The sequence below is a fragment of the Oncorhynchus mykiss genome, chromosome 8, assembly GCF_013265735.2.
Source record: "Oncorhynchus mykiss isolate Arlee chromosome 8, USDA_OmykA_1.1, whole genome shotgun sequence".
NCBI classification, from domain to species: Eukaryota; Metazoa; Chordata; class Actinopteri; order Salmoniformes; family Salmonidae; genus Oncorhynchus; species Oncorhynchus mykiss.
Genome location: NC_048572.1, coordinates 14,748,785 through 14,773,296, shown reverse-complemented (window position 1 = coordinate 14,773,296; position 24,512 = coordinate 14,748,785). Strand labels below are relative to the sequence as shown.

The 24,512-nt window shown below is 44.4% G+C and overlaps 1 protein-coding gene and 1 long non-coding RNA gene across 6 annotated transcripts in view; one reads left to right on the top strand and one right to left on the bottom strand.

The window, feature by feature from the left end:
* The window catches only part of LOC110529452 (AT-rich interactive domain-containing protein 1B), a 94,453-nt gene extending 77,147 nt beyond the window's left edge, over positions 1–17,306 (top strand). For 3 of the 5 annotated variants that reach the window (XM_036984835.1, XM_021611625.2, XM_036984836.1), the window contains 8 exons: positions 7,539–7,671; positions 7,822–7,997; positions 11,563–11,719; positions 12,152–12,268; positions 12,418–12,505; positions 12,842–13,637; positions 13,986–14,116; positions 14,371–17,302. In XM_036984835.1, the coding sequence (XP_036840730.1) occupies positions 7,539–7,671; positions 7,822–7,997; positions 11,563–11,719; positions 12,152–12,268; positions 12,418–12,505; positions 12,842–13,637; positions 13,986–14,116; positions 14,371–16,065 (3,293 nt within the window). In that variant the 3' untranslated portion in view covers positions 16,066–17,302. Of the gene's footprint in view, positions 1–7,538; positions 7,672–7,821; positions 7,998–11,562; positions 11,720–12,151; positions 12,269–12,417; positions 12,506–12,841; positions 13,638–13,985; positions 14,117–14,370 lie in introns of all 5 variants that reach the window. The other 2 variants (XM_021611627.2, XM_036984834.1) reach the window with 1 other exon arrangement.
* Positions 16,176–23,475, bottom strand: LOC110529454. The gene is made up of 4 exons (XR_002474385.2): positions 23,407–23,475; positions 22,523–22,591; positions 19,101–19,237; positions 16,176–18,975 (listed from the first exon to the last, which is right to left on the bottom strand). It is a non-coding gene; the product is annotated as an uncharacterized LOC110529454 (long non-coding RNA).
* Between the last annotated feature and the right edge of the window lie 1,037 nt (positions 23,476–24,512).

Below are 24,512 nucleotides of genomic sequence, written 5' to 3'. Positions count from 1 at the left end.
AAGTAGGCTACTGTGGCTATTTGATCATGCAGGCCTACCATCAAAAACAATGGCCAAAATGCATTACATAACATTCAGCCTACAGTAGCAGCCAATGTGTGGTGTTCAATGTAGGAAAAGGTGACTGACAATGTGCTGTCTGATACAAGAAACCACTTTACAAAATGAAATGGTATTATTATTATTCCGATACCATATTAATAAGATTCAGACAAATGATGCTACCCTCTGCCTATTGACTACTTAGCTTATTCAAGCCTGTCTCAAAATACAACACTGCCACTTTAAGACAAAAAAGAGCTCTTAACCTGACTTTTTTCCCCCAAAGATGTCTAGAAATGTACATGTTTTGTGCTCTAGCTGGAAGCAATCACTCCCCTATTGCTGATTTAGAAATGATCTATAACTGGGCTAATAACTCAATAATTAGCAAAGGATTTGATCAAATGTGCACTAGATGCAGCTCTGATCTCAAAACAAGCTCTAATCTACTCATGACCGCTCATGCTGTAAACACAGTCCAGTTCAAAGTGAATGGCACATATCCATTTATGGCAATGGTCTAATTGCAAATAGTGCAGCTCTGATTGGTTATGCCACACTGGTCTGTGTATAGTACGCTCGGAGACGTTCATGTCAATGCAATAGAATCCTACTCAGATGCATTCTGCCTACAACAACAGTTACTCTTCTGTAGTTCGTTTTGTTTCGATATGTTGCATTGATTCGATCACAATTCCCACAGTAAAGGGAAATGTTAATGGTGTTAACATTGCTATTGATATTTATTCTGCGCAGCATCTTGAGGGAGCTGCATGCAGCTTATAGGGAACATTGGTGGGGGACCATTCTTGATACGCAGAGTTGCAGTTCTTGACACACTCAAACCGATGTGCCTTGCACCTAATACCATACCCTGTTCAAAGCACTTCAATATTTTTTTCCTTGCCCATTCACCCCCTGAATGGCGCGCGCACACAATCCATGCCTCAATTGTCTCAAGTTTAAAAATCCTTCTTTAAACTGTCTCCTCCCTTTCATCTACACTGATTTTGAAGTGGATTCAACAGGTGACAATTTAAGGGATTTATTGGCATGGGAAACGTGTGTGTTTTACATTGCAAAAAGCAAGTGAAATCAATAAGAGATCATAGCTTTCACCTGAGTTCACCTGGTCAGTCTTTCATGGAAGGAGCATGTGTGTTGTACTGTGTGTGTGTACACATACGTGCATACAGTACCTTCAGAAAGTATTCACACCTCTTGGCTTTTTACACATTTTGGTGTGACAAAGTGGAATTTAAATATATTTCATTGTCGTTATTTGTCAACGATCTACACAAAATACTCTCAGTGGAAGGAAAGTTATAACGTGTGTAAATAAATTATGAAAATAAAATTGATTAGATACGTATTCAACCCCTTAAGACAATACATGTTAGAATCACCTTTGGCAGTGCTTACAGATGTGAGTCTTTCTGGGTACGTTTTCAAGAGCTTTGCGCACCTGGGGTAGTACAATATTTTCCCATTTATTCATTTAAAAATTCTTCAAGCTCTGTCAAATTGGTTGTGGATCATTGCTAGACAGCCATTTTCAGGTCTTGCCATAGATTTTCAAGTAGATTTAAGTCAAACTTGTAACTAGGCAACTCAGGACCCTTGAATGTCATCTTGGTAAGCAACTCCAGTGTGTATTTGACCTTGTGTTTTAGGTTATTGATCTGCTGAAAGGTGAATTTGTCTCCGTGTCTGTTGGAAAGCAGACTGAACCCAGTTTTTCTCTAGGATGTTGCCTGTGCTTAGCTCTATTCCGTTTCTTTTTATCCCCCAAAGAACTTGTTGCAGCCACCACCATTCTTGAAAATACAAAGTGGTACTTAGTGATGTGTTGTTGGATTTCCCCCAAACATAATGCTTTGTATTCAGGATATAAAGTGCATTTATATTTTGCCGTTTTACTTTTGTGCGTTATTGGAAACAGGATGCGTGTTCCGGAAAATGTTTATTCTTTACAGGCTTCATTTCCGTGCTGTAAATTAGGTTAGTATTTTGGAGTAACTACAATGTTGTTGACCCATCCCCAGTTCTCTCCTATACCAGCCATTAAACTCAAACTGTTTTGAAGTCACCATTGGCCTCGTGGTAAAATCCCTGAGCGGTTTCCTTCCTCTCCGGCAAGCGGGTTAGGAAGGACGCCTGTATCTTTATAGTGACTGGGTGTATTGATACACCATCTAAAGTGTAATTAATAACTTCATGCTCCAAAGGGATCTTCAATGTCTGCTTTTCTATTTATTTTTTATAAACTCTAGAAACGTCCTCTCACTGTCATCTGCATTTATTTTCAGCAAACTTAACATGTGTACATATTTGTATGAACATAACAAGATTCAACAACTGAAACAACATAAACTGAACAAGTTCCACAGACATGTAATGTGTCCCTGAACACAGGGGGGTCAAAATCAAAAGTAACAGTAAATATCTGGTGTGGCCACCAGCTGCATTAAGTACTGCAGTGCATCTGCTCATGGACTGCACCAGTTATTGCTGTGAGATGTTACCCCACTCTTCCACCAAGGCACCTGCAAGTTCCTGGACATTTCTAGGGGAATGCCCCTAGCCTTCACCCTCTGATCCAACAGGTCCCAGACGTGCTCAATGGGATTGAGATCCGGGCTCTTCCCTGGCCATGGCAGAACACTGACATTCCTGTCTTGCAGGAAATCATGCACAGAATGAGCAGTATGGCTGGTGGCATTGTCATGCTGGAGGGTCATGTCAGGATGAGCCTGCAGGAAGGTTACCACATGAGGGAGAAGGATGTCTTCCCTGTAACGCACAGCGTTGAGATTGCCTGCAATGACAACAAGCTCAGTCTGATGATGCTGTGACACACCTCCAAATCGATCCCGCTCCAGAGTACAGGCCTCGGTGTAACGCTCATTCCTTCGAGGGTAAATATAAATCCGACAAACACCCCTGGTGAGACAAAACCGAGACTCGTCAGTGAAGAGAACTTTCTGCCAGTCCTGTCTGGTCCAGTGACGGTGGATTTGTGCCCATAGGTGACGATGTTGCCGGTTATGTCTGGTGAGGACCTGCCTTACAACAGGCCTACAAGCCCTCAGTCCAGCTTCTCTCAACCTATTGAGGAGAGTCTGAGCACTAATGGAGGGATTGTGCGTTCCTGGTGTAACTCAGGCAGTTGTTGTTGCCATCCTTTACCTATCCCTCAGGTGTGATGTTCGGATGTACCGATCCTGTGCAGGTGTTGTTACACGTGGTCTGCCACTGCGAGGACAATCAGCTGTCCGTCCTGTCTTCCTGTAGCGCTGTCTTAGGCGTCTCACAGTACGGACATTGTAATTTATTGCTCTGGCCACATCTGCAGTCCTCATGCCTCCTTGCAGCATGCCTAAGGCACGCTCACGCAGATGAGCAGGAACCCTGGGCATCTTTCTTTTGGTGTTTTTCAGTCAGTAGAAAGGCCTCTTTAGTGTCCTAAGTTTTCATAACTGTGACCTTAATTGCCTACCGTCTGTAAGCTGTTAGTGTCTTAACGACCGTTCCACAGGTGCATGTTCATTAATTGTTTATGGTTCATTGAACAAGCATGGGAAACGGTGTTTAAACCCTTTACAATTAAGATCTGTGAAGTTATTTGGATTTTACGAAATACCTTTGAAAGACGGTCCTGAAAAGGGGATGTTTTTTTGTTGTTACTGGGTTTAAATACATACCCATTTACCAATAGGTGCCCTTGAACCTGCATGATCTTTATAGTTGAATCTGTGTTTGAAATTCACTGCTCGACTGAGGGACCTTGTACAGAGATCAGGTAGTCAATAATAAACGTTAAATAATATTATTGCACACAGTGAGTCCATGCAACTTACGACTTATTAAGCACATTTTTACTCCTGAACTTTAGGCTAGCCATAACAAAGGGGTTGAATACTTAGTGACTGAAGACATTTCAGCTTTTCATTTAATTCATTTTGACATTTTGGGGTATTGTGTGTAGGCCAGTGACAATCTAAATAAAATTCAGGCTGTAACACAACAAAATCTGGGAAAAAGTTAAGTGGTGTGAGTACTTTCTGAAAGAACTGTATTTCTACATACAGTGCCTTGCGAAAGTATTCGGCCCCCTTGAACTTTGCGACCATTTCAGGCTTCAAACATAAAGATATAAAACTGTATTTTTTTGTGAAGAATCAACAACAAGTGGGACACAATCATGAAGTGGAACGACATTTATTGGATATTTCAAACTTTTTTAACAAATCAAAACTGAAAAATTGGGCGTGCAAAATTATTCAGCCCCTTTACTTTCAGTGCAGCAAACTCTCTCCAGAAGTTCAGTGAGGATCTCTGAATGATCCAATGTTGACCAAAATGACTAATGATGATAAATACAATCCACCTGTATGTAATCAAGTCTCCGTATAAATGCACCTGCACTGTGATAGTCTCAGAGGTCCGTTAAAAGCGCAGAGAGCATCATGAAGAACAAGGAACACACCAGGCAGGTCCGAGATACTGTTGTGAAGAAGTTTAAAGCCGGATTTGGATACAAAAAGATTTCCCAAGCTTTAAACATCCCAAGGAGCACTGTGCAAGCGATAATATTGAAATGGAAGGAGTATCAGACCACTGCAAATCTACCAAGACCTGGCCGTCCCTCTAAACGTTCAGCTCATACAAGGAGAAGACTGATCAGAGATGCAGCCAAGAGGCCCATGATCACTCTGGATGAACTGCAGAGATCTACAGCTGAGGTGGGAGACTCTGTCCATAGGACAACAATCAGTCGTATATTGCACAAATCTGGCCTTTATGGAAGAGTGGCAAGAAGAAAGCCATTTCTTAAAAATATCCATAAAAAGTGTCGTTTAAAGTTTGCCACAAGCCACCTGGAAGACACACCAAACATGTGGAAGAAGGTGCTCTAGTCAGATGAAACCAAAATTGAACTTTTTGGCAACAATGCAAAACGTTATGTTTGGCGTAAAAGCAACACAGCTCATCACCCTGAACACACCATACCCACTGTCAAACATGGTGGTGGCAGCATCATGGTTTGGGCCTGCTTTTCTTCAGCAGGGACAGGGAAGATGGTTAAAATTGATGGGAAGATGGATGGAGCCAAATACAGGACCATTCTGGAAGAAAACCTGATGTAGTCTCTAAAAGACCTGAGACTGGGACGGAGATTTGTCTTCCAACAAGACAATGATCCAAAACATAAAGCAAAATCTACAATGGAATGATAAAAAAATAAACATATCCAGGTGTTAGAATGGCCAAGTCAAAGTCCAGACCTGAATCCAATCGAGAATCTGTGGAAAGAACTGAAAACTGCTGTTCACAAATGCTCTCCATCCAACCTCACTGAGCTTGAGCTGTTTTGCAAGGAGGAATGGGAAAAAATTTCAGTCTCTCGATGTGCAAAACTGATAGATACATACCCCAAGCGACTTACAGCTGTAATCGCAGGAAAAGGTGGTGCTACAAAGTATTAACTTAAGGGGGCTGAATAATTTTGCACGCCCAATTTTTCAGTTTTTGATTTGTTAAAAAAGTTTGAAATATCCAATAAATGTCGTTCCACTTCATTATTGTGTCCCACTTGTTGATTCTTCACAAAAAAAATACAGTTTTATATCTTTATGTTTGAAGCCTGAAATGTGGCAAAAGGTTGCAAAGTTCAAGGGGGCCGAATACTTTCGCAAGGCACTGTATATACAGTGGGGAGAACAAGTATTTGATACACTGCAGGTTTTCCTACTTACAATGCATGTAGAGGTCTGTAATTTTTATCATAGGTACACTTCAACTGTGAGAGACGGAATCTAAAACAAAAATCCAGAAAATCACATTGTATGATTTTTAAGTAATTAATTTGCATTTTATTGCATGACATAAGTATTTGATCACCTACCAACCAGTAAGAATTCCGGCTCTCACAGACCTGTTAGTTCTTCTTTAAGAAGCCCTCCTGTTCTCCACTCATTACCTGTAATAACTGCACCTGTTTGAACTCATTACCTGTATAAAAGACACCTGTCCACACACTCAATCAAACAGACTCCAACCTCTCCACAATGGCAAGACCTGAAAGCTGTGTAAGGACATCAGGGATAAAATTGTAGACCTGCACAAGGCTGGGATGGGCTACAGGACAATAGGCAAGCAGCTTGGTGAGAAGGCAACAACTGTTGGTGCAATTATTAGAAAATGGAAGAAGTTCAATCACCATCGGTCTGGGGCTCCATGCAAGATCTCACCTCGTGGAGCATCAATGATCATGAGGAAGGTGCGGGATCAGCCCAGAACTACACGGCAGGACCTGGTCAATGACCTGAAGAGAGCTGGGACCACAGTCACAAAGAAAACCATTAGTAATACACTACGCCATCATGGATTATAATCCTGCAGCGCACGCAAGGTCCCCCTGCTAAAGCCAGCGCATGTCCAAGCCCGTCTGCCAATGACCATCTGGATGATCCAGAGGAGGAATGGGAGAAGGTCTGATGAGACAAAAATAGAGCTTTTGGTCTAAACTCCACTCGCCGTGTTTGGAGGAAGAAGAAGGATGAGTACAACCCCAAGAACACCATCCCAGCCGTGAAGCATGGAGGTGGAAACATCATTCTTTGGGGATGCTTTTCTGCAAAGGGGACCGGACGACTGCACCGTATTGAGGGGAGGATGGATGGGGCCATGTACCGCGAGATCTTGGCTAACATACTCCTTCCCTCACTAAGAGCATTGAAGATGGGTCGTGGCTGGGTCTTCCAGCATGACAACAACCTGAAACACACAGCCAGGGCAACTAAGGAGTGGCTCCGTAAGAAGCATCTCAAGGTCCTGGAGTGGCCTAGCCAGTCTCCAGACCTGAACCCAATAGAACATCTTTGGAGGGAGCTGAAAGACCGTATTGCCCAGCGACAGCCCCGAAACCTGAAGGATCTGGAGAAGGTCTGTATGGAGGAGTGGGCCAAAATCCCTGCTGCAGTGTGTGCAAACCTGGTCAAGAACTACAGAAAACTTATGATATCTGTAATTGCAAACAAAGGTTTCTGTACCAAATATTAAGTTCTGCTTTTCTGATGTATGTCATGCAATACAATGCAAATGAATTACTTAAATCATACAATGTGATTTTCTGGATTTTTGTTTTAGATTCCGTCTTTCACAGTTGAAGTGTATCTATGATTAAAAAAATTACAGCCCTCTACATGCTTTGTAAGTTAGAAAACCTGCAAAATCGCCAGTATATCAAATACTTGTTCTCCCCACTGTACATACATACATCTGCCTCACACTACATAAACAGGAGATGGGCTCCTGACTTATGGGCCGTTCTGGCCCAGACAACTTAATTACTTATACATCTCTCTATGGCTCGCTCTTCCCCTTAGTCTCTCCTGCTTACTAATGCTCCCTGTAGGGTCCCCATGTTTATGTTCGTATATGTATATTTTTGACATTTTAACAATTGTCTACCGTTGCCAATTTCCCTTTAGCCAACTCGGGCTCCCTGCAGGGTCCTCACACCCCCCAGTCTACAGGTAGCAGCTCCATGACTGAGATGTCAGAGGGCATGAAGCTTCCCACTCCTGCCACCACACCACATGCGACCCCCCAGCCAGGTAACAGGTAGGTCCTGGGCTGGGGGCCACTCATAGCCCGATATTGTGGGGGTGTGTACATGTGTGTCTAAATCTGACTGTAAACACACACGGATACCCCTCTTTAACCCTTTGTATCATCCTTTTTTGTCCTCCTTACCCCTCCTGTATGTCTCAGGAACAGTGTTGGTATCCGTGTCCAGGATCCCTTCTCAGAGGTCAGTGACCCTGCCTTCCACAAGCGAGGGCCCATGCCCTCTGGCGCCCCCTACCAGCAGGTTGGCGGTAGTGCAGACCCCTCCATGAGGATGCAGTATGATGCCAACAAGGACCCCTATGAAGGGCCCCGGAAGGGTGAGTGGACCAGGCTCTCCTTAAACACATGACATACAGTGCATTCACATAACACAGTACACTACTATTGGTATTGTCCACATTTGCTTGTCTGCATTCTTTTTGGGGGGATATTTGTGTATTAGTATTGTACTGTTAAGACATTTACTGCTGGAGCTAGAAACGGAGGCATTCACTGCTGGAGCTAGAAACGGAGGCATTTACTGCTGGAGCTAGAAACGGAGGCATTTACTGCTGGAGCTAGAAACGGAGGCATTTACTGCTGGAGCTAGAAACGGAGGCATTTCGCTGCACCTGCTTTAGCGTCTGCTGTTCTTTGTATGCGACAAATAAACTTTGATTTTGATACTAGATGAACAATGTGATGTTAGTAAAAGTGAAGTAATACACCTGTTGTCTGAACTGAATATGGCTGGTACTTCCTCAGTTCTCCATGTAGGTTCAAATCAGTTTTCGTCCTTGTTTTTGGTTAGCCCATCAGACCTGACTCTCTCTGTCGTGATTGTTTCCTTAGACTATGTTGCCCCCAAGTGATAAAATCATGTACTACATCCTTGCCTTTTATAACGCCTAACATGAATGCAGATGGAATCAGAATGGCCTGTATTCGCCAATTACATTTACACGTACCAGGAATTTGTCCTGGTGAAATGGTGCTGAAAACATGAAGCAGAGAAAAAAACAGACAGAATATAGACACAATTATTTACAATTTATCAACATACAGTGCATTGGAAAGTATTCAGACCCCTTCACTTTTTCTACATTTGTTACGTTACAGCCTTATTCTAAAATGGATGAAATTGTTTTTTCCCCTCGTCTACACGCAAAAACACTATTACATAAGTATTCAGACCCTTTACTCAGTACTTTGTTGAAGCACCTTTGGCAGCGATTACAGCCTTGAGTTTTCTTGGGTTTGACGCTACAAGCTTGGCACACCTGTATTTGGGGAGTTTCTCCCATTCTTCTCTGCAGATCCTCTCAAGCTCTGTCAGGTTGGATGGGGAGCGTCGCTGCACAGCTATTTTCAGGTCTCTCCAGAGATGTTTGATCGGGTTCAAGTCTGGGCTGGGCAACTCAAGGACATTCAGAGACCACTCCTGTGTTTTTGCTGTGTGCTTAAGGTCGTTGTCCTGTTTGAAAGTGAAACTGAGTCTGAGATCCTGAGCGCTCTGGAGTAGATTTTCATCAACGATCTCTCTGTACTTTGCTCTGTTCATCATTCCCTCAATCCTGAATAGTCTCCCAGTCCCTGCCACTGAAAAAAACTTACCCACAGCGTGATGCTGCCACCACCATGTTTCACCGTAGGGATGGTCTTGGCCAGGTGATGAGCAATGCCTGGTCTCCTCCAGATGTGACGCTTGGCATTCAGGCCAAAGAGTTTAATCTTGGTTTCATCAGACGAGAGAATCTTGTTTCTCATACTCAGAGTCCTTTAGGTGCCTTTTACCAAACTCCAAGCAGGCTGTCATGTGCCTTTTACTGAGGAGTGGCTTCCATCTGGCCACTCTACCATAAAGGCCTGATTTAGTTGAGTACTGCAGAGATGGTTGTCCTTCTGGAAGGTTCTCCCATCTCCACAGAGGAACTCTGGAGCTCTGTCAGAGTGACCATCGGATTCATGGTCACCTCCCTGACCAATGACCTTCTCCCCAGATTGCTCAGTTTGGACGGGCGACCAGCTCTAGGAAGAGTCTTGGTACTTCAATACTTCTTCCAATACTTCTTCCATTTAAGAATGATGGAGGCCACTGACATGTTTTGGTACCCTTCCCCAGTTCTGTGCCTCGACACAATCTTGTCTGAGCTCTACGGACAATTCCTTTGATCTCATGGCTTGGTTTTTGCTTTGACATGCACTGTCAACTGTAGGACCTTGTATTGACAGGTGTGTGCCTTTCCAAATCATGTCCAATCAACTTAATCTACCACAGGAGGACTCCAATCAAGTTGCTGAAACATCTCAGGGATGGTCAATGGAAACAGGATGCATTTTGAGCCTCATAGCAAAGGGTTTGAATTAGAGGTCGACCGATTAATCGGAATGGTCGATTAATTAGGGCCGATTTCAAGTTTTCATAACAATCGGAAATCTGTATTTTTGGACACCGATTTTGCAGTTTTTTTTTTTTTACGCCTTTATTTAATCTTTATTTAACGAGGCAAGTTAGTTAAGAACACATTCTTATTTTCAATGACGGCCTAGGAACGGTGGGTTAACTGCCTTGTTCGGGGGCAGAACGACAGATTTTCACCTTGTCAGCTCGAGGGATCCAATCTTGCAACCTTACAGTTAACTAGTCCAACGCAATAACGACCTGCCTCTCTCTCGTTGCACTCCACAAGGAGACTGACTGCCTGTTACACGAATGCAGTAAGCCAAGGTAAGTTGCTAGCTAGTTAAACTTATCTTATGAAAATCAATCAATCATAATCACTAGTTAACTACACATGGTTGATGATATTACTAGATATTATCTAGCGTGTCCTGCGTTGCATATAATCTGACTGAGTGTACAAGCATACAAGTATCTAAGTCTCTGACTGAGCGGTGGTAGGCAGAAGCAGGCGCTTAAACATTAATTCAAACAGCACTTTCGGGCGTTTTTCCAGCAGCTCTTCGTTGTGCGTCAAGCATTGCGCTGTTTATGACTTCAAGCCTATCAACTCCCGAGATGAGGCTTGTGTAACGGCTAGCTAGTTAGCACGCGCTAATAGCGTTTCAAACGTCACTCGCTCTGGGCCTTGGAGTGGTTGTTCCCCTTGCTCTGCATGGGTAACGCTGCTTCGAGGGTGGCAGCTGTCGTTGTGTTCCTGGTTCGAGCCCAGGGAGGAGAGAGGAGAGGGACGGAAGCTATACTGTTACACTGGCAATACTAAAGTGCCTATAAGAACATCCAATAGTTAAAGGTTAATGAAATACAAATGGTATAGAGAGAAATAGTCCTATAATTCCTACAACCTAAAACGTCTTACCTGGGAATATTGAAGACTCATGTTAAAAGGAACCACCAGCTTTCATATGTTCTCATTTTCTGAGCAAGGAACTTAATTAAACGTTAGCTGCACATATTGCACTTTTACTTTCTTCTCCAACACTTTGTTTTTGCGTTATTTAAACCAAATTGAACATGTTTCATTATTTATTTGAGGCTAAATTGATTTTATTGATGTATTATCTTAAGTTAAAATAAGTGTTCATTCAGTATTGTTGTAATTGTCATTTTTACAAATAAATAACAATTGTCCGATTAATCGGTATCTGCTTTTTTTGGTCCTGCAATAATCGGTATCGGCGTTGAAAAATCATAATCGGTCAACCTCTAGTCTGAATACTTATGTAAATAAGGTATTTCGTTTTTTTTAATATACATTTGCAAACATTTCTAAAAACCTGTTTTCGCTTCGTCATTATGGGATATTGTGTGTAGATTGAGTAAAAACATTTATTTAATCCATTTTAAAATTAGGCTGTAACGTAACAAAATGTGGTAAAAGTGAAGGGGTCTGAATACTTTCCGACTCCACTGTATATACAATATCTATTCTCTCTCCACAGGGCCAGGGGGCAGTGAGCCCTATAGACCAGGTCAGATGCCCAGCGGTACCATGCAGGACATGTACCCCCGTGGTCTTCCCTCAGGAGCCATGCCAGTGATGGGTATGGGCCCTGGCCCGCGGTCACAGTACCACTACGGGCCTGGCTACGATAGGAGGTGTGTATCTTAATAACCAACATTCTATAGTAGATACATTTACTGAGTGCCAGCAGCATAGCACTCTGCATCCCACTGCTGGCTTGCCTCGGAAGCTAAGCAGGTTTGGTCCTGGTTGGTCCCATGGATGGGAGACAGTAGGAGGCGCTCTTTCCTCTGGTCAAAAAAATATCCCAATTCTCCAAGGCAGTGATTGGGGAAATTCCACTGTGTAGGAAAAGAGGTGTTTCATGCTTAAACAACTGGAATAGAGGTGCTACCTTATAATGAAATGATGGATCAGAAGTTGAGGCAGGGCACTCTATTATAAAAATATATGATTCATTGTAAATCCCAAGTCAAAAACATTAGATGTTTCAATCTGAGACTTTCATCAGACAGTAATATAAATGCCACGAATGAGCTGCTCATAATTGTCGTCCTACCCACCAGACCAGACCATGTGATGGGTTCGGAGGGGGGTGTGCCTCCCCCTGGGGGCCAGAACAACATGGTACCTTCCAGCGGTGACCCAAGCATGTACTCTGCCAACCGATATCCCCATCAGCGGTAAGACGTGTCATGCTCTGTGAATGATGCAGAAAAACTGTTGGCTTTACATGTAGTGACTCATTTAAATGAGCTTATTATTTATAAAGCTACCTATATATGCATAGTTTATTTGTGTTCTGACTGAGGGTGTACCTCTTTCTTTGTAGGCCACATGGACATGAAAGCTATGGGCAGCAGTACCCTCACGGCCCCATGCCCTATGGCTCTCACCAGTCTGGGATGTACCCACAACAGGTCAGACCCAGCCTCAAGCCTCCTGCCCCTAGAGGGCACTGTGCTTCGTCTACTGAAACTTGAACAGATGGAAAACGGGCTAACTTGGCCATTTCAATGCAAAGTAAAGTCTAAACTGGGTTTGCGATAGCGGTCAACCAGTAAGTAATCATCATTGGCTTCTACTCCACCTTGTCCAACTCCAACACCATGGCTTGTTGCTAGTTGGAGAGAGAGCGTGAGAGTTGGAGAGAGAGCGCGAGAGTTGGAGAGAGAGAATTGGAGCGAGAGACATCAATAAAAGGTCATCATTGTAACTGCAGTATCTAACGTATAAAGTTCTGTGTTCCCTCTCAGGGCTATAAGAGGCCAGTGGGACAAGAGGGGATGTACGGTCCCGCTGCTAAGCGCCATGAGGGTGAAGCCTACGACATGCAGCAGTACGGAGGGCAGCAGCCAGACATGCACCGCCAGTATGGAGGGGGCTACATGGGGCCGGAGCACAGGCCCATGCAGGGCCAGTACCCTTACCCCTACAGCCGAGACCGCATGGGAGCCATCCAGGGGCCCCAACAACACGGCATGATGAGCGGAGGTCCTCCCTTCCCCTCCGGAGCCTCTCCAGAGGGCCCCCAGGCCAACATGTGGCACCCCAGGACAGACATGGGCTACCCCGGGCCCTACCCTGGCCGACAGGGCCAGGGGCCACCTTACCCTGTTATGGGCCGGGGTCCGGGGGATGACCCAGAGGGAAGGGCCCTCCAGGACGGCCAATGGACGTCCGGACACCCGGGCCAACGCCAGTCCCCATACCCATGCCCCTCTTCCTCCTCCATGCCCCCCATGGCTTCCCGACAGCCCCCCTCCTCCTACCAGTCTAACCCTGCCATGGCCAACCACATCGCTAGAGCCCCCAGCCCCTTCGCCCGGCCCATGGGGGGACCCGGACCCCTTTCCCCCAACAACGGGGGCCACTACATGGCCTCTCTCAAGAAGGCAGGGATGCCTGGGTCCATGCCAGGCTCACACAGTGGGGGGATGTCAGGGCAGGGCATTCTACCTCTCCACAGAGATATCAGCTTCCCCGTGGGGTCAGTGGAGGCCACCCTGCCCAAACTCAAGGTCCGACGCAGACTTACTTCCAAGGAGACCGGTAGGAGAATTAGCCTGTTATTATAGAGCCGTCTATCCCAACCCTGGTCCTCCAGTGTCTCCAACAGTACACAGGTTTATTGTAGCCCTTGACAAACACGTCATTCAACTCGAGGGCTTGATGATTAGTTAACACGTTGAATCAGGTGTGCTGGTCCAGGTTTACAGTAAAAATGTGTATTGTTGGGGGTACTGGAAGACCAGGGTTGGGAAACTGTTATAGAGCATTAGCCAGGTAATTCATAATGGATGCATCTGAAAGCTGTGCACGGGATAGGGAATAGGGTGCCATTTTCGATGCGACCCTCATCTCTCCTCCGACCTTGGAACTGTAACCTCTTACCCTCAGGAACCCCAGAGGCGTGGCGTGTGATGATGTCTCTGAAGTCAGGTCTGCTGGCTGAGAGCACATGGGCGCTGGACACCATCAACATCCTGCTGTATGACGACACCACTGTGTCCTCCTTCACCCTGTCACAGGTGACGGTGCTACACAAACCATATCCATACAATGTCCAATGATATACAGTATCCATGAGAATGATATAAACTTCCAATATCTATAGTATACCATACTAAACCATGTCAAATGCATGGCTTCATTCTCAGTGGTGTGGTTATTGGACCATGACTGGATTCAAGGACAAATACCCCTAACCAAACCGTTCTCTAATAGTCTTTCACACAATCATTTCAGAGAGCCACCTAACCTCTGATATGCTATGTTTCCCCAGCTGCCTGGCTTCCTGGAGCTGATAGTGGAGTACTTCCGCCGGAGTCTGATCTCCATCTTTGGGATCCTGGATGAGTACGAGGTGGGCACCGAGGGCCAGAAGATGCTGCTCGGACCAATCACAGACCAGGAAGAGGGGCTTACCGTTGCAGAGCTTGACAGCCAGTTAGACGAAGAGCAGAGGGACAGCGGGCCAGAGAAGACCACAGCCAACAGCAACACAGAGGAGGCGGTCCCAGAGGAGAAGGAAGAGCCTGTGGAGGTGACTTTGAAAGAGAAGGTAGAGGGGGAGGAAAAGGAGAGGGCCGCCACCGAGCAGTCCCAGCCCCCAGAGCCCAGGCCCAAACAGGCCAGTAAGTACGACAAGCTGCCTGTGAAGGTGGAGGAGGACCAGGTGGAGGAGGACCAGGAGCTCAGTCTGTCCAGGGGGTTCACCTCTGGCCTGCTGCACTGGAAGGCTGGAGGGGGGGACTCCACTGCCCACATCCAGACACACTTTGAGATACGTGGCGAGGAGACCAACAGTAAGCCTACAGAGAGGAAAGAGAGGGAGGATAAGACAGAAACGACAGAGGAGGAGAGGAAGGCTGTTGTAGAGAAGAGCATGACTGAGACAGCCACTATGGACGATATGCTGAGTGCCTGGCCAGGCTCTCTGTCAGAGAGGAACGGTCTTCCCGGGACACAGACCCAGAGCCCTATCTTCACCCTGCTGGAGGACGAGCCTCGCTGCTGGGACGAGGCGCCCCTCTCCACGGCCGAACCCTGGCAGGACGCCCTGGCCCGCCGCTGCGTTTGCATCTCCAACATTGTCCGCGGCCTCTCCTTCATCCCGGGGAATGACAACGACATGTCCTGCCACCCTGGCCTGGTGCTGATCCTGGGGCGGCTGGTCCTGCTGCACCACCTGCACCCCCAGAGGAGGAGGATGCCTCCCAGCTACCAGAGAGAGGAGGAGCAGGGCCGGGCCTGCAGTAAAGACCAGTGGTGGTGGGACTGTTTGTCAGCCCTCAGGGAGAACACTCTGGTCACCCTGGCTAACATCTCAGGTCAACTAGACCTGTCCCTCTACCCAGAGAGCATTTGTCTGCCCATCCTGGACGGGCTCCTCCACTGGATGGTGTGTCCCTCTGCCGAGGCCCAGGACCCCTTCACCACGGCGAGCTGCTCCTCCTCCCTCACCCCCCAGAGACTGGTGCTGGAGTGCCTGTGCAAGCTGAGCATCCAGGATAACAACGTGGACCTCCTGCTGGCCACGCCGCCGTTCAGCCGCCAGGAGAAGCTCTACGCCACCCTGGTGCACCACGTGGGTGAGCGGAAGTCCCAGGTGTGCCGGGAGATGGCAGTGGCTGTGCTCTCTAACCTGGCGCAGGGGGACCCGACCGCGGCGCGCGCCATCGCACTGCAGAAGGGTAGCGTTGGGATACTCATCGGCTTCCTGGAGGACTGCGTGGCCATGTGCCAGCACCAGCAGGGACCTCACAGCCTGTTACACCCAGCAGCACACCCCCAACCCCCCAGCGTTAACATGATGTGCAGGGCCGCCAAGGCTCTGCTGGCCATGGCCAAGGAGCACCGGACAGAGTTGGTTCTCTACGAGAGCAGGCTACTGGATATCTCCCTGTCCTCTGTGCTGAGTTCAGCCGTGGCGGCCATCATGTGTGAAGTACTGTTTAAGATTGGACGCTCCTCGTGACAGCCACAGGCAAAGAAACAGAGGGAGGGGGGGTTGGTCTGACTACCAGGCTACAGTGAACACAAACACATCGGTGTGGGTGGTATTATATTTTTATTTAAATAAGACACTTTTTTTTTCCTTTTTTTTACAAATAAATATATATATATAGCTCCTCTGCCCAAATCACAACCTTTTATTTGGAATTTTTTAATAATTTTAATAAAATATTTAATACTTGGTATTTTTAAAAAAGTATATTTTTATTTGTCGCTTCGTTTTTGTTTTAACCAAAGTTGGCACCCAATGAAAGGTAACGTACTTTAGTTTTGGGGTCTCGTGCTTACATTTTATTTGTATGTGGCTGTTTGTCTGTATGGGATCTTTTTGTTGGTGTTTTTTGCAGGGGGAAGCAGACTTATTTAAATTGTGAATCATGTTGTAGATAGACCTCTTTATCGTGTATTAAGGTAAAGAAAAAACCACTGACTTTACTCTGAATATATAACAGTACATCATATATCCTGTTCTGGGGGGGTGCCCTATTGTGCAATAGGATTTAGTAGGCTTGTTGGGGGGGGGGGGGTTTAACAAATGTGAATGACTTTCAACCACAGGCAACTGACCACAAGTATTGCATCATAATATTTTTACCATACCAGTATAACAGGGACGAAACAAGACACCCTGTTCAACTGACTTACTGGTAACCATAGCAACACAGTACTTCATCAGTCCTTATCTCCTTTTCTATCTATAAGCCCATTTGTATATAGAAGATGTACATTGACAGCCCTATTTGGTATCTTCGCCAAGACATGTGGTATAGATAAGTGATGGTAGTTGATAATTATAATGACCTTTAGAATTATTATTACTGCTCATTTGAATACTGGATATTTAGTTACTCACTTCAAATGAGGTTAGTCATTTTATGTATTTAAAAAATATATATATATATTCTGACTGGGACAGGTCTAAGGACATATAGGGATGAGACCGCTCTAGTTTTGGTTCTGAAAAGAGGAGCGTATTTAGATTGTACAGACAGCTAGCAGACCATGATGAGCAGAACTGTATTCCAGAATAACAATGTTGTATAACATGCCTGATTGACAGTTAAGTGTTGTTGTTTTTTACTCTACATATAGGGTACTTCTCCCCCTTTCATTTGATCAACTTTACATTGTTTATTCAGTATAAAATCTTTATTCTATGTTCCACATGTTAAGAATAAACGTACATGGATTTTGGTTGAGCACTGAAGGTGTTTTTGATTCTTCTGTCCAGACATTGTGAACAGGAGGCCTGCGGCAGAATATGGCCAAAGTGTTTTCGTATGGCTGTGGTTGTATGCACGCGTGACTGAAAGTCGCTTCGCTCTTGCTTACATGGCATGTTATATTTCATAACTGCAACCAATCAGACTGAAGATGAGTACCGTAGTAGTTTGGCACAGAGAAGGAATTCTATGCATGACAGAAATGCCACAGCTGTGGCATCAACGTTTGCATGACATGCTCTTTCAACTTGATTATGTGGGCTAAATGTGTAGGAAAACATCAGGGACAGCTGTCACAAGCTTTTTACACAGTCCTTGTTATATGGCTAGCCGGGCCCAGTTTAAGATGGTTCAGGTTTGTTCTCATTTTTATACTTGTTATATGGCTAGCCGGGCCCAGTTTAAGATGGTTCAGGTTTGTTCTCATTTTTATACTTGTTATATGGCTAGCCGGGCCCAGTTTAAGATGGTTCAGGTTTGTTCTCATTTTTATACTTGTTATATGGCTAGCCGGGCCCAGTTTAAGATGGTTCAGGTTTGTTCTCATTTTTATACTTGTTATATGGCTAGCCGGGCCCAGTTTAAGATGGTTCAGGTTTGTTCTCATTTTTATACTTGTTATATGGCTAGCCGGGCCCAGTTTAAGGGTTCAGGTTTGTTCTCATTTTTATACTTGTTATATGGCTAGCCGGGCCCAGTTTAAGATGGTTCAGGTTTGTTCTCATTTTTATACTTGTTATATGGCTAGCCGGGCCCAGTTTAAGATGGTTCAGGTTTGTTCTCATTTTTATACTCGTCTTTTATGGGAATAGCTGACGGTAAACGCTTAGGTGTTACATTGAATGATGTTTCAATCTGTGGAAGAGAAACCAGGCACCTCACATTCAGCTGCACATCTTTCACTGTCTTCAGAATAGCAAACACATTTAGCTTTTTACTCTTTCGCAGAACAAATAGTGTGAAATACATTTTGATTGACAAAGAAATCCGATCATATACAGATTTAAGACAATCCATCTTGTGGCCTTCATGACAAAGCACAGTGAGTAGATTCAAGATCTGTTCAAGCACTACACAAATGAGAACGCAGTCGCTGCCGAGGACTACTGTACTAGCCTTAGTACCGGTCTTATGGAAACTACGTGATACTCGTCATAGCAACAATATGGCTTGACAACGAGCACAAACAGATTGGTGTTTAGGCTAACTGTACAGTACAAGACAGTCCAGGGCTCCTGTGGTTTTACATAGTAAACCTCTGATCAGAAATTAAGATTATCCAAGGGAGTTTAAATTAACCGTGATGCCTCAGTCCAACAGTAATTTGTTTCATAATTCCTCCTTCAGGCAAGGGGTGCTCTCTTCATAGGCCTCAGATGAGCATCAGTGAAGAGTGGCTGGACCACGCATTGTGGACGCCAAGTTAATTTCCTTCTCAGCACAGTGACCAACTGACTGCCCATCCCACAGTAGTGGTTAAGTCCCGCAGTGACTTATTAATGCTGCTCTCAGCCAGGGTGAGAATATAGTCTCGACCTTCAGTCCTCTTTAGACTGGAACATGGTGTCCCATTCCTCTTGAGTTGGCTGATCCTTCGGGTTTTTTTAATAGCCGGGAAAACGGACTGCATCATCTGCCTGATCTGTTACCTGCAATAATGGACAAATATGTTCTACATTTACTGAGTGTTGGGTAATAGGGATGATGCTGGTCTGTTTTCTGACGGCATGATAAGGGCTAGACAATGAGATGGGTTGAGTTCATTAATACGTACACTATGGACCCCATGGCTTTCCAGACTGCGTTGCTGAGCAAGTCCACTCCACACCAGGTGTAGAGCGAGCCCCAGCCCTGGGCCCGGAGAGCCAGGAACGCCCCTGTCTCTGGTACTGCAGGGGTGGCCATCGTTCCCTTGAACACACACACACACACACTTGAGGTGACATTGAGGTACACGAGTTGCTCGTGGTCCCCAATTTATAGGCTAAACTCACTCCCCTAGCAAAATCAGTTTTCACCTTGTGCAGTGGTGCTATAGCCAGTGCAGTCCATCGTTCCCTGGATAACATGCTGGATGTGACATTGACGTACTTCACACGTGGGCCCAAACTGAGTCAACCCAGTGAGCAGAAAACATTTAGAGGTGGAATCTGTGGATCGATTCCAGTTTGTAGGGTGTCTAACAAACTCTAAACCTGCCCTGGCGGGGCTCTACGCTGACTTTTTTATTTTTTACAAGGAGCATGTTTGTGACTAAGTTGAAACATGTAGGTACACACAAAGAAATTTAGGAGCACAATGAAAAATATTTGAGGTAATAAAGCTGGTTCTCCCAAATTAAAATCCCAGGTCATACAGCAAAATATTTAGGCGCATATGCAAGTAAAATGGTTGCACTGTAGATCCCTGCTGCCCTGTAGATCCCTGCCTGCCCTGTAGAGCCCTGCTTGCCCTGTAGAGCCCAGCCTGCCCTGTAGAGCTCTGCCTGCCCTGTAGAGCCCTGCTTGCCCTGTAGAGCCCTGCTTGCCCTGTAGAGCCCTGCTTGCCCTGTAGAGCCCAGCCTGCCCTGTAGAGCCCTGCAGGAGCTGCATTTCAAGGTAGCGTCTAAAAGGGGGCCCCATTTCCTATATAGTGCCTTACTTTTGACCAGGGTTCTGGTGCACTGTAAGGAAAAGTGTGCCATTAAGGACGCAGCCCAAGACTGAACAAGCTGTCTAGAAAACAGACATAATAGTAAACAATATCAACTCTCAATGTATTTATTGTCCATGTGTTTAAGTGGCCTGCTCATTTAATTAGCTATAATTAGAGTTTGGTGAGACTTAGCAGCTCTTCCTGGAAGGGTAAAAATCTGCGAGGAAGCGATGTGGTTTGGTGTAGGCTAGTCAGTGTGCATCAAGATAAAAAGAATGCCAACTGTCTATCCCTGATGTTGCATTATAATGCTGTCTACTCTTATGTATGATTCTTTACAAGTTTCTCTCTTTTCAGTATGAGCTTTCTTAGAAGAAATGTGAGCATACTAAACATATTTCTGGTTAACCAACGAGTTACCACAAAAAAACAGCCATAAATCATAACAGTTCTACTGCAAGCTTCATGTGTGAGCTGCCAGATTCATGTGTGAGATACCAGAGACAGCCCTGGTTCCATTGTAAACTAGCCTTGGTATCAGCTCTTTACAGTGCCTCATAAGTCAGTAACTGCCTAGTAATCTCGTCTGGTCATGGGCTGTCTACAGACCATATCCTCTGTGAGTGAAGCTTCTCAGCCACTGTGCCCTCACAACCACGTTCCTCTCATAACACGCTAAATCTAATTTGACCACTTTAGAAGGCATATTTGGCTGAGATGGAAGTTTACAAAGATGGCCCTCATCAGCTTAAAATAGAATGAAAAAGCAAAGGCACCACTGTGCTGCTCTGCCAAGTATATCTTCAAAAGTGATATGAGCTCAGGATCTGTGACTGTCCCGAATGGCACCCTATCCCATAAATAATGTGCTACTTTTGACCAGAGCCCTATGGGACGTGGTCAGAAGTAGAGTGCTAGATTTTGCCCTGCGAACCCCAGAAAGGGAGTGGTTCAAAGGTTACGACCCAGTGCACGCACATGCACACGTGAACACGCACACAATCGCTGCGCAAACATAACCATCATTACAGCCATAAACAGTAGGGGCGCAACTTTGGTTTTAGAAGTGGGGGGGGCATAACCTGGCAAGAGTTTTTGGGCAACAAAAGCTAATTTCCTGCATTTAAAAATATATATGAATATGACCCTTTTGTGGTCACTTATTGTAAATAAGAATCTAAACACTTCTACATGAATGTGACTCTAAAATGACATAATACATTATTTACCATTAATTTCTATTGGGCACAAAATAATCAAACCCAACCAAAACAAACAGCAAATGCATCCAACAAATGTGTAGAGTCACAAGCTTGATGTAGTCATTTTGTGCTATGAATATTACTAATTTAATACACATAAAATTAATTTGTCCCAATACTTTTGCACCGTTAAAATGGGACTATGTACAAAAAGTGCTGTAATTTCTAAATGGTTCACCCAATATGGATGAATACCCTCAAATGAAAGCTGACAGTCTGCACTTTAACCTCATAGTCATTGTTTGATTTCAAATCCAAACTTTGAGTATAGAGCCAAAATAAGAAAAAATGCTTCACTGTCCCAATAATTTCAGAGGGCACTGTAATTCATATCATAGGCCTAACAGTATTGTAGAGCTCTTTTAACTTTCACATAATATAGCTGAATCGCCCCTGTCCTGTCCCTAGAGGTCCACCGCCCTGCAGCGCCCCAACCCAACACACCCCACTCAGCTTTAGGATCTTAGTGAAACATTAATTATTGGTTTCAGGTGTTAGGCCAAGTCCAGAGTGACAACCAAGGGCCAGGCAGACCACCATGGCCAGGACTGAGCAGTCCAGCAGCTAGGGATTGCCTAAATAGGCATCTCCATTGACGTGGGCATGTTTTCAATACAGACTCCTTTTGTTGTACAGTATTCCATATAAGGCAGACCTTATGAAAGTTGCACAGTATACTTTTCATCTTCTGCCATCCATTGTGATATTGTGGGAGGAGAACCAACCTTCCAATTAATGGCAATGGATTTCTTAGTTGCTATAAATTCTACATTACACAGTTTATTCTGTTAAGTCTCCAGTATCAACATTTCCAAGCAAACAAAAACATGGAGAAAGGAGAGTATGTAGACATGCTGAGATAAAATAACATACTCTTGGCCAGAATTCAGTCAACCTTCACAAGACCACAACATATGCAAATATGTTCCCTTTTGTGTTTTACACCTCCAGCAGAGGAATGACATTTCTGACTGCATGATATTCAGTTTCACTGGCTTATAGTACGTTCTGTGGAAGGTCTTAAACTGCAGAAATTTATGTCTGCGATATGAACATGACTGGGCATTCAAACACATGTATCCATTCATCATCATCATCAAGTGTCTCCCAGGTCTTTCTCACATTTTTGTTATACATGTTTTGTGTCATCGGGAAAAGCCTCTCAACCCTTGATACAGTTTGAAAATCTACTTTATAGAGGTTTGTCAGACTGCCTTTGAAACTATTCTATATTTGAAGTGTCTGTCTTGTCCAGTGTTTGTTGCAAAGAGAGAATAGTGTTGCAGCTGCAAAAGCTCACCTCAGTGCCGTCACGCACTAGTCTTCCCTGGTTGACTGACCCTGCTGAGACCCCTGTCACCATCTGATCCTGCTCAGATGAGACATGACAAAGAATTACCTTGGTGTACATTTATACATTATATTATCCAAGAATAGAATCAAAGGTACAATACCTGAAATGACCATTATTCCCAGACTGTAGCCTAGCCATCAACTCAAGATGTGACTTTGTATCCCTTCACTCGTTATAATATACTACAAAATTCACCAGAGCTCTGTAGACTACTTCCATGTCTGTCTGACCCTGCTGGGACACCTGCCACCATCTGATCCTGCTAAGACATGATGAGCGTAGTGTTGTGTACGGACTGTGCATGACAATGAAGGCTGTAGAGCAGTTTAAACCATGCATGGAAATCTATGCACTCATTACTGTAAATTGCTATGGATAAGAGCATCTACTGAAAAGGAATGAACAGACCATTTCAGTTGTCACATAGAAATAAAGTTGCATTTGCAAAGAAACTGGAAAACATATCAAGCACGTTTTTTTATATTCCATAAGTATTATCAAATGAAATGTTTTATACAGACTCAAGTTACAAATGCTGATAAACACCCAAATACATGTTTTTATTTTAAATCACAAAAGTAGTGCATTGGAATTTTACTGGTCCTGTATTAGCGGACCGAGATACGTCTGCAGCGCGAGCAATTTGTTTTTCTTCATAAAATTGCCATACATCCAGGGAGGCTATGCATAAAAATGCAATACATTTTAGACAACGTTAGTAGTCAGATTATGTGGACCAGTATAATATCACTCCGTCATCGGTCAGGGCTAACAGGCATCTGAAGTTAAATTGCCAAGATGTAATGCTAGCCTACATCAATCATTGCTACCTTGCAAACGTTGAGCCAAATCCTGCAATCATCCCGGCAGAGGCGACAGTCGTCAGGAAAGCTGCACCTGAAAAGGGATAATGGGACGTTGTTTATGGTTCACAATAATTTGTCGTATAAGTAAACAATTAGCTAGCTATAGTAGCTACTACATTTATAATACAAAAACGGCTATTATTATATTCACAAACAGTACCGCGATCGATAAATAAATAAGCAGTCGCTTGCCTTTCATTAGCTGTAGTTTATCGTTTTCTGTCACAATTGCAGTGACATTCAAAATCGTGTTTATTTTCAGTGGTAATTTTATTTGTCCGACACTTTAATAATTACGGTGGAAACATGCTCAGCTAAGAACCTTTAATTCGCTCTAAACTACTCTATCTACATACACATTTTTGGAGCCACGAAAATCAATTGTAGCATACTTATTCATTACTATGCATTTGAACATTAGGATGTATATTTCAATTTGAGACTAGTATACTCCATCTGAAATACAAATACCGATACTACAATTCCCATGGCACTACTAACGTGTGCGCGCATGTGTTTGTTGTTGGGGCTGCTGTACATTGTAGGCAGCCGCAACACAGGCAACGGGTGGCGAGCTGTTGTTGCAGTGATACAAATGTCTCTGCTTTCAAAACCATGAAGGCATGAACATAAGATTACGCGTCTCCACAACAACACTATAAAATCATTATTTTACCGAATCGAGAGAACTGTGAGAATGTATCAAGTATAGGCTATTGCTACCAACGAAGACTGCGGACACGACGTTATTGTACTGGCGGCTTGCAACGAGAGCCGTGCACCTCTAGCAATCCATTCCGCGCTATTCTGCAGTAAAATGCAAAACACATTTTATTTTGCGTATATCCTCGTTGGAGAATTGCATTTTTATACACTGAGTGGCTAAACGATTGGCTGTATCTTCTCTGCACTTATATGTGAACAGCATTATTCTCTTTTAAGGACACTCGAAGGACGTCTTTATGACTGGGTTTCTTCTCGCGTCCTCCACATTTTTTGATTGCATTGTGTTTACATAAATCTGGCCAGTAACGCCTCGCTAGTGGCTACAGTTACAGTTTTCAAAAACA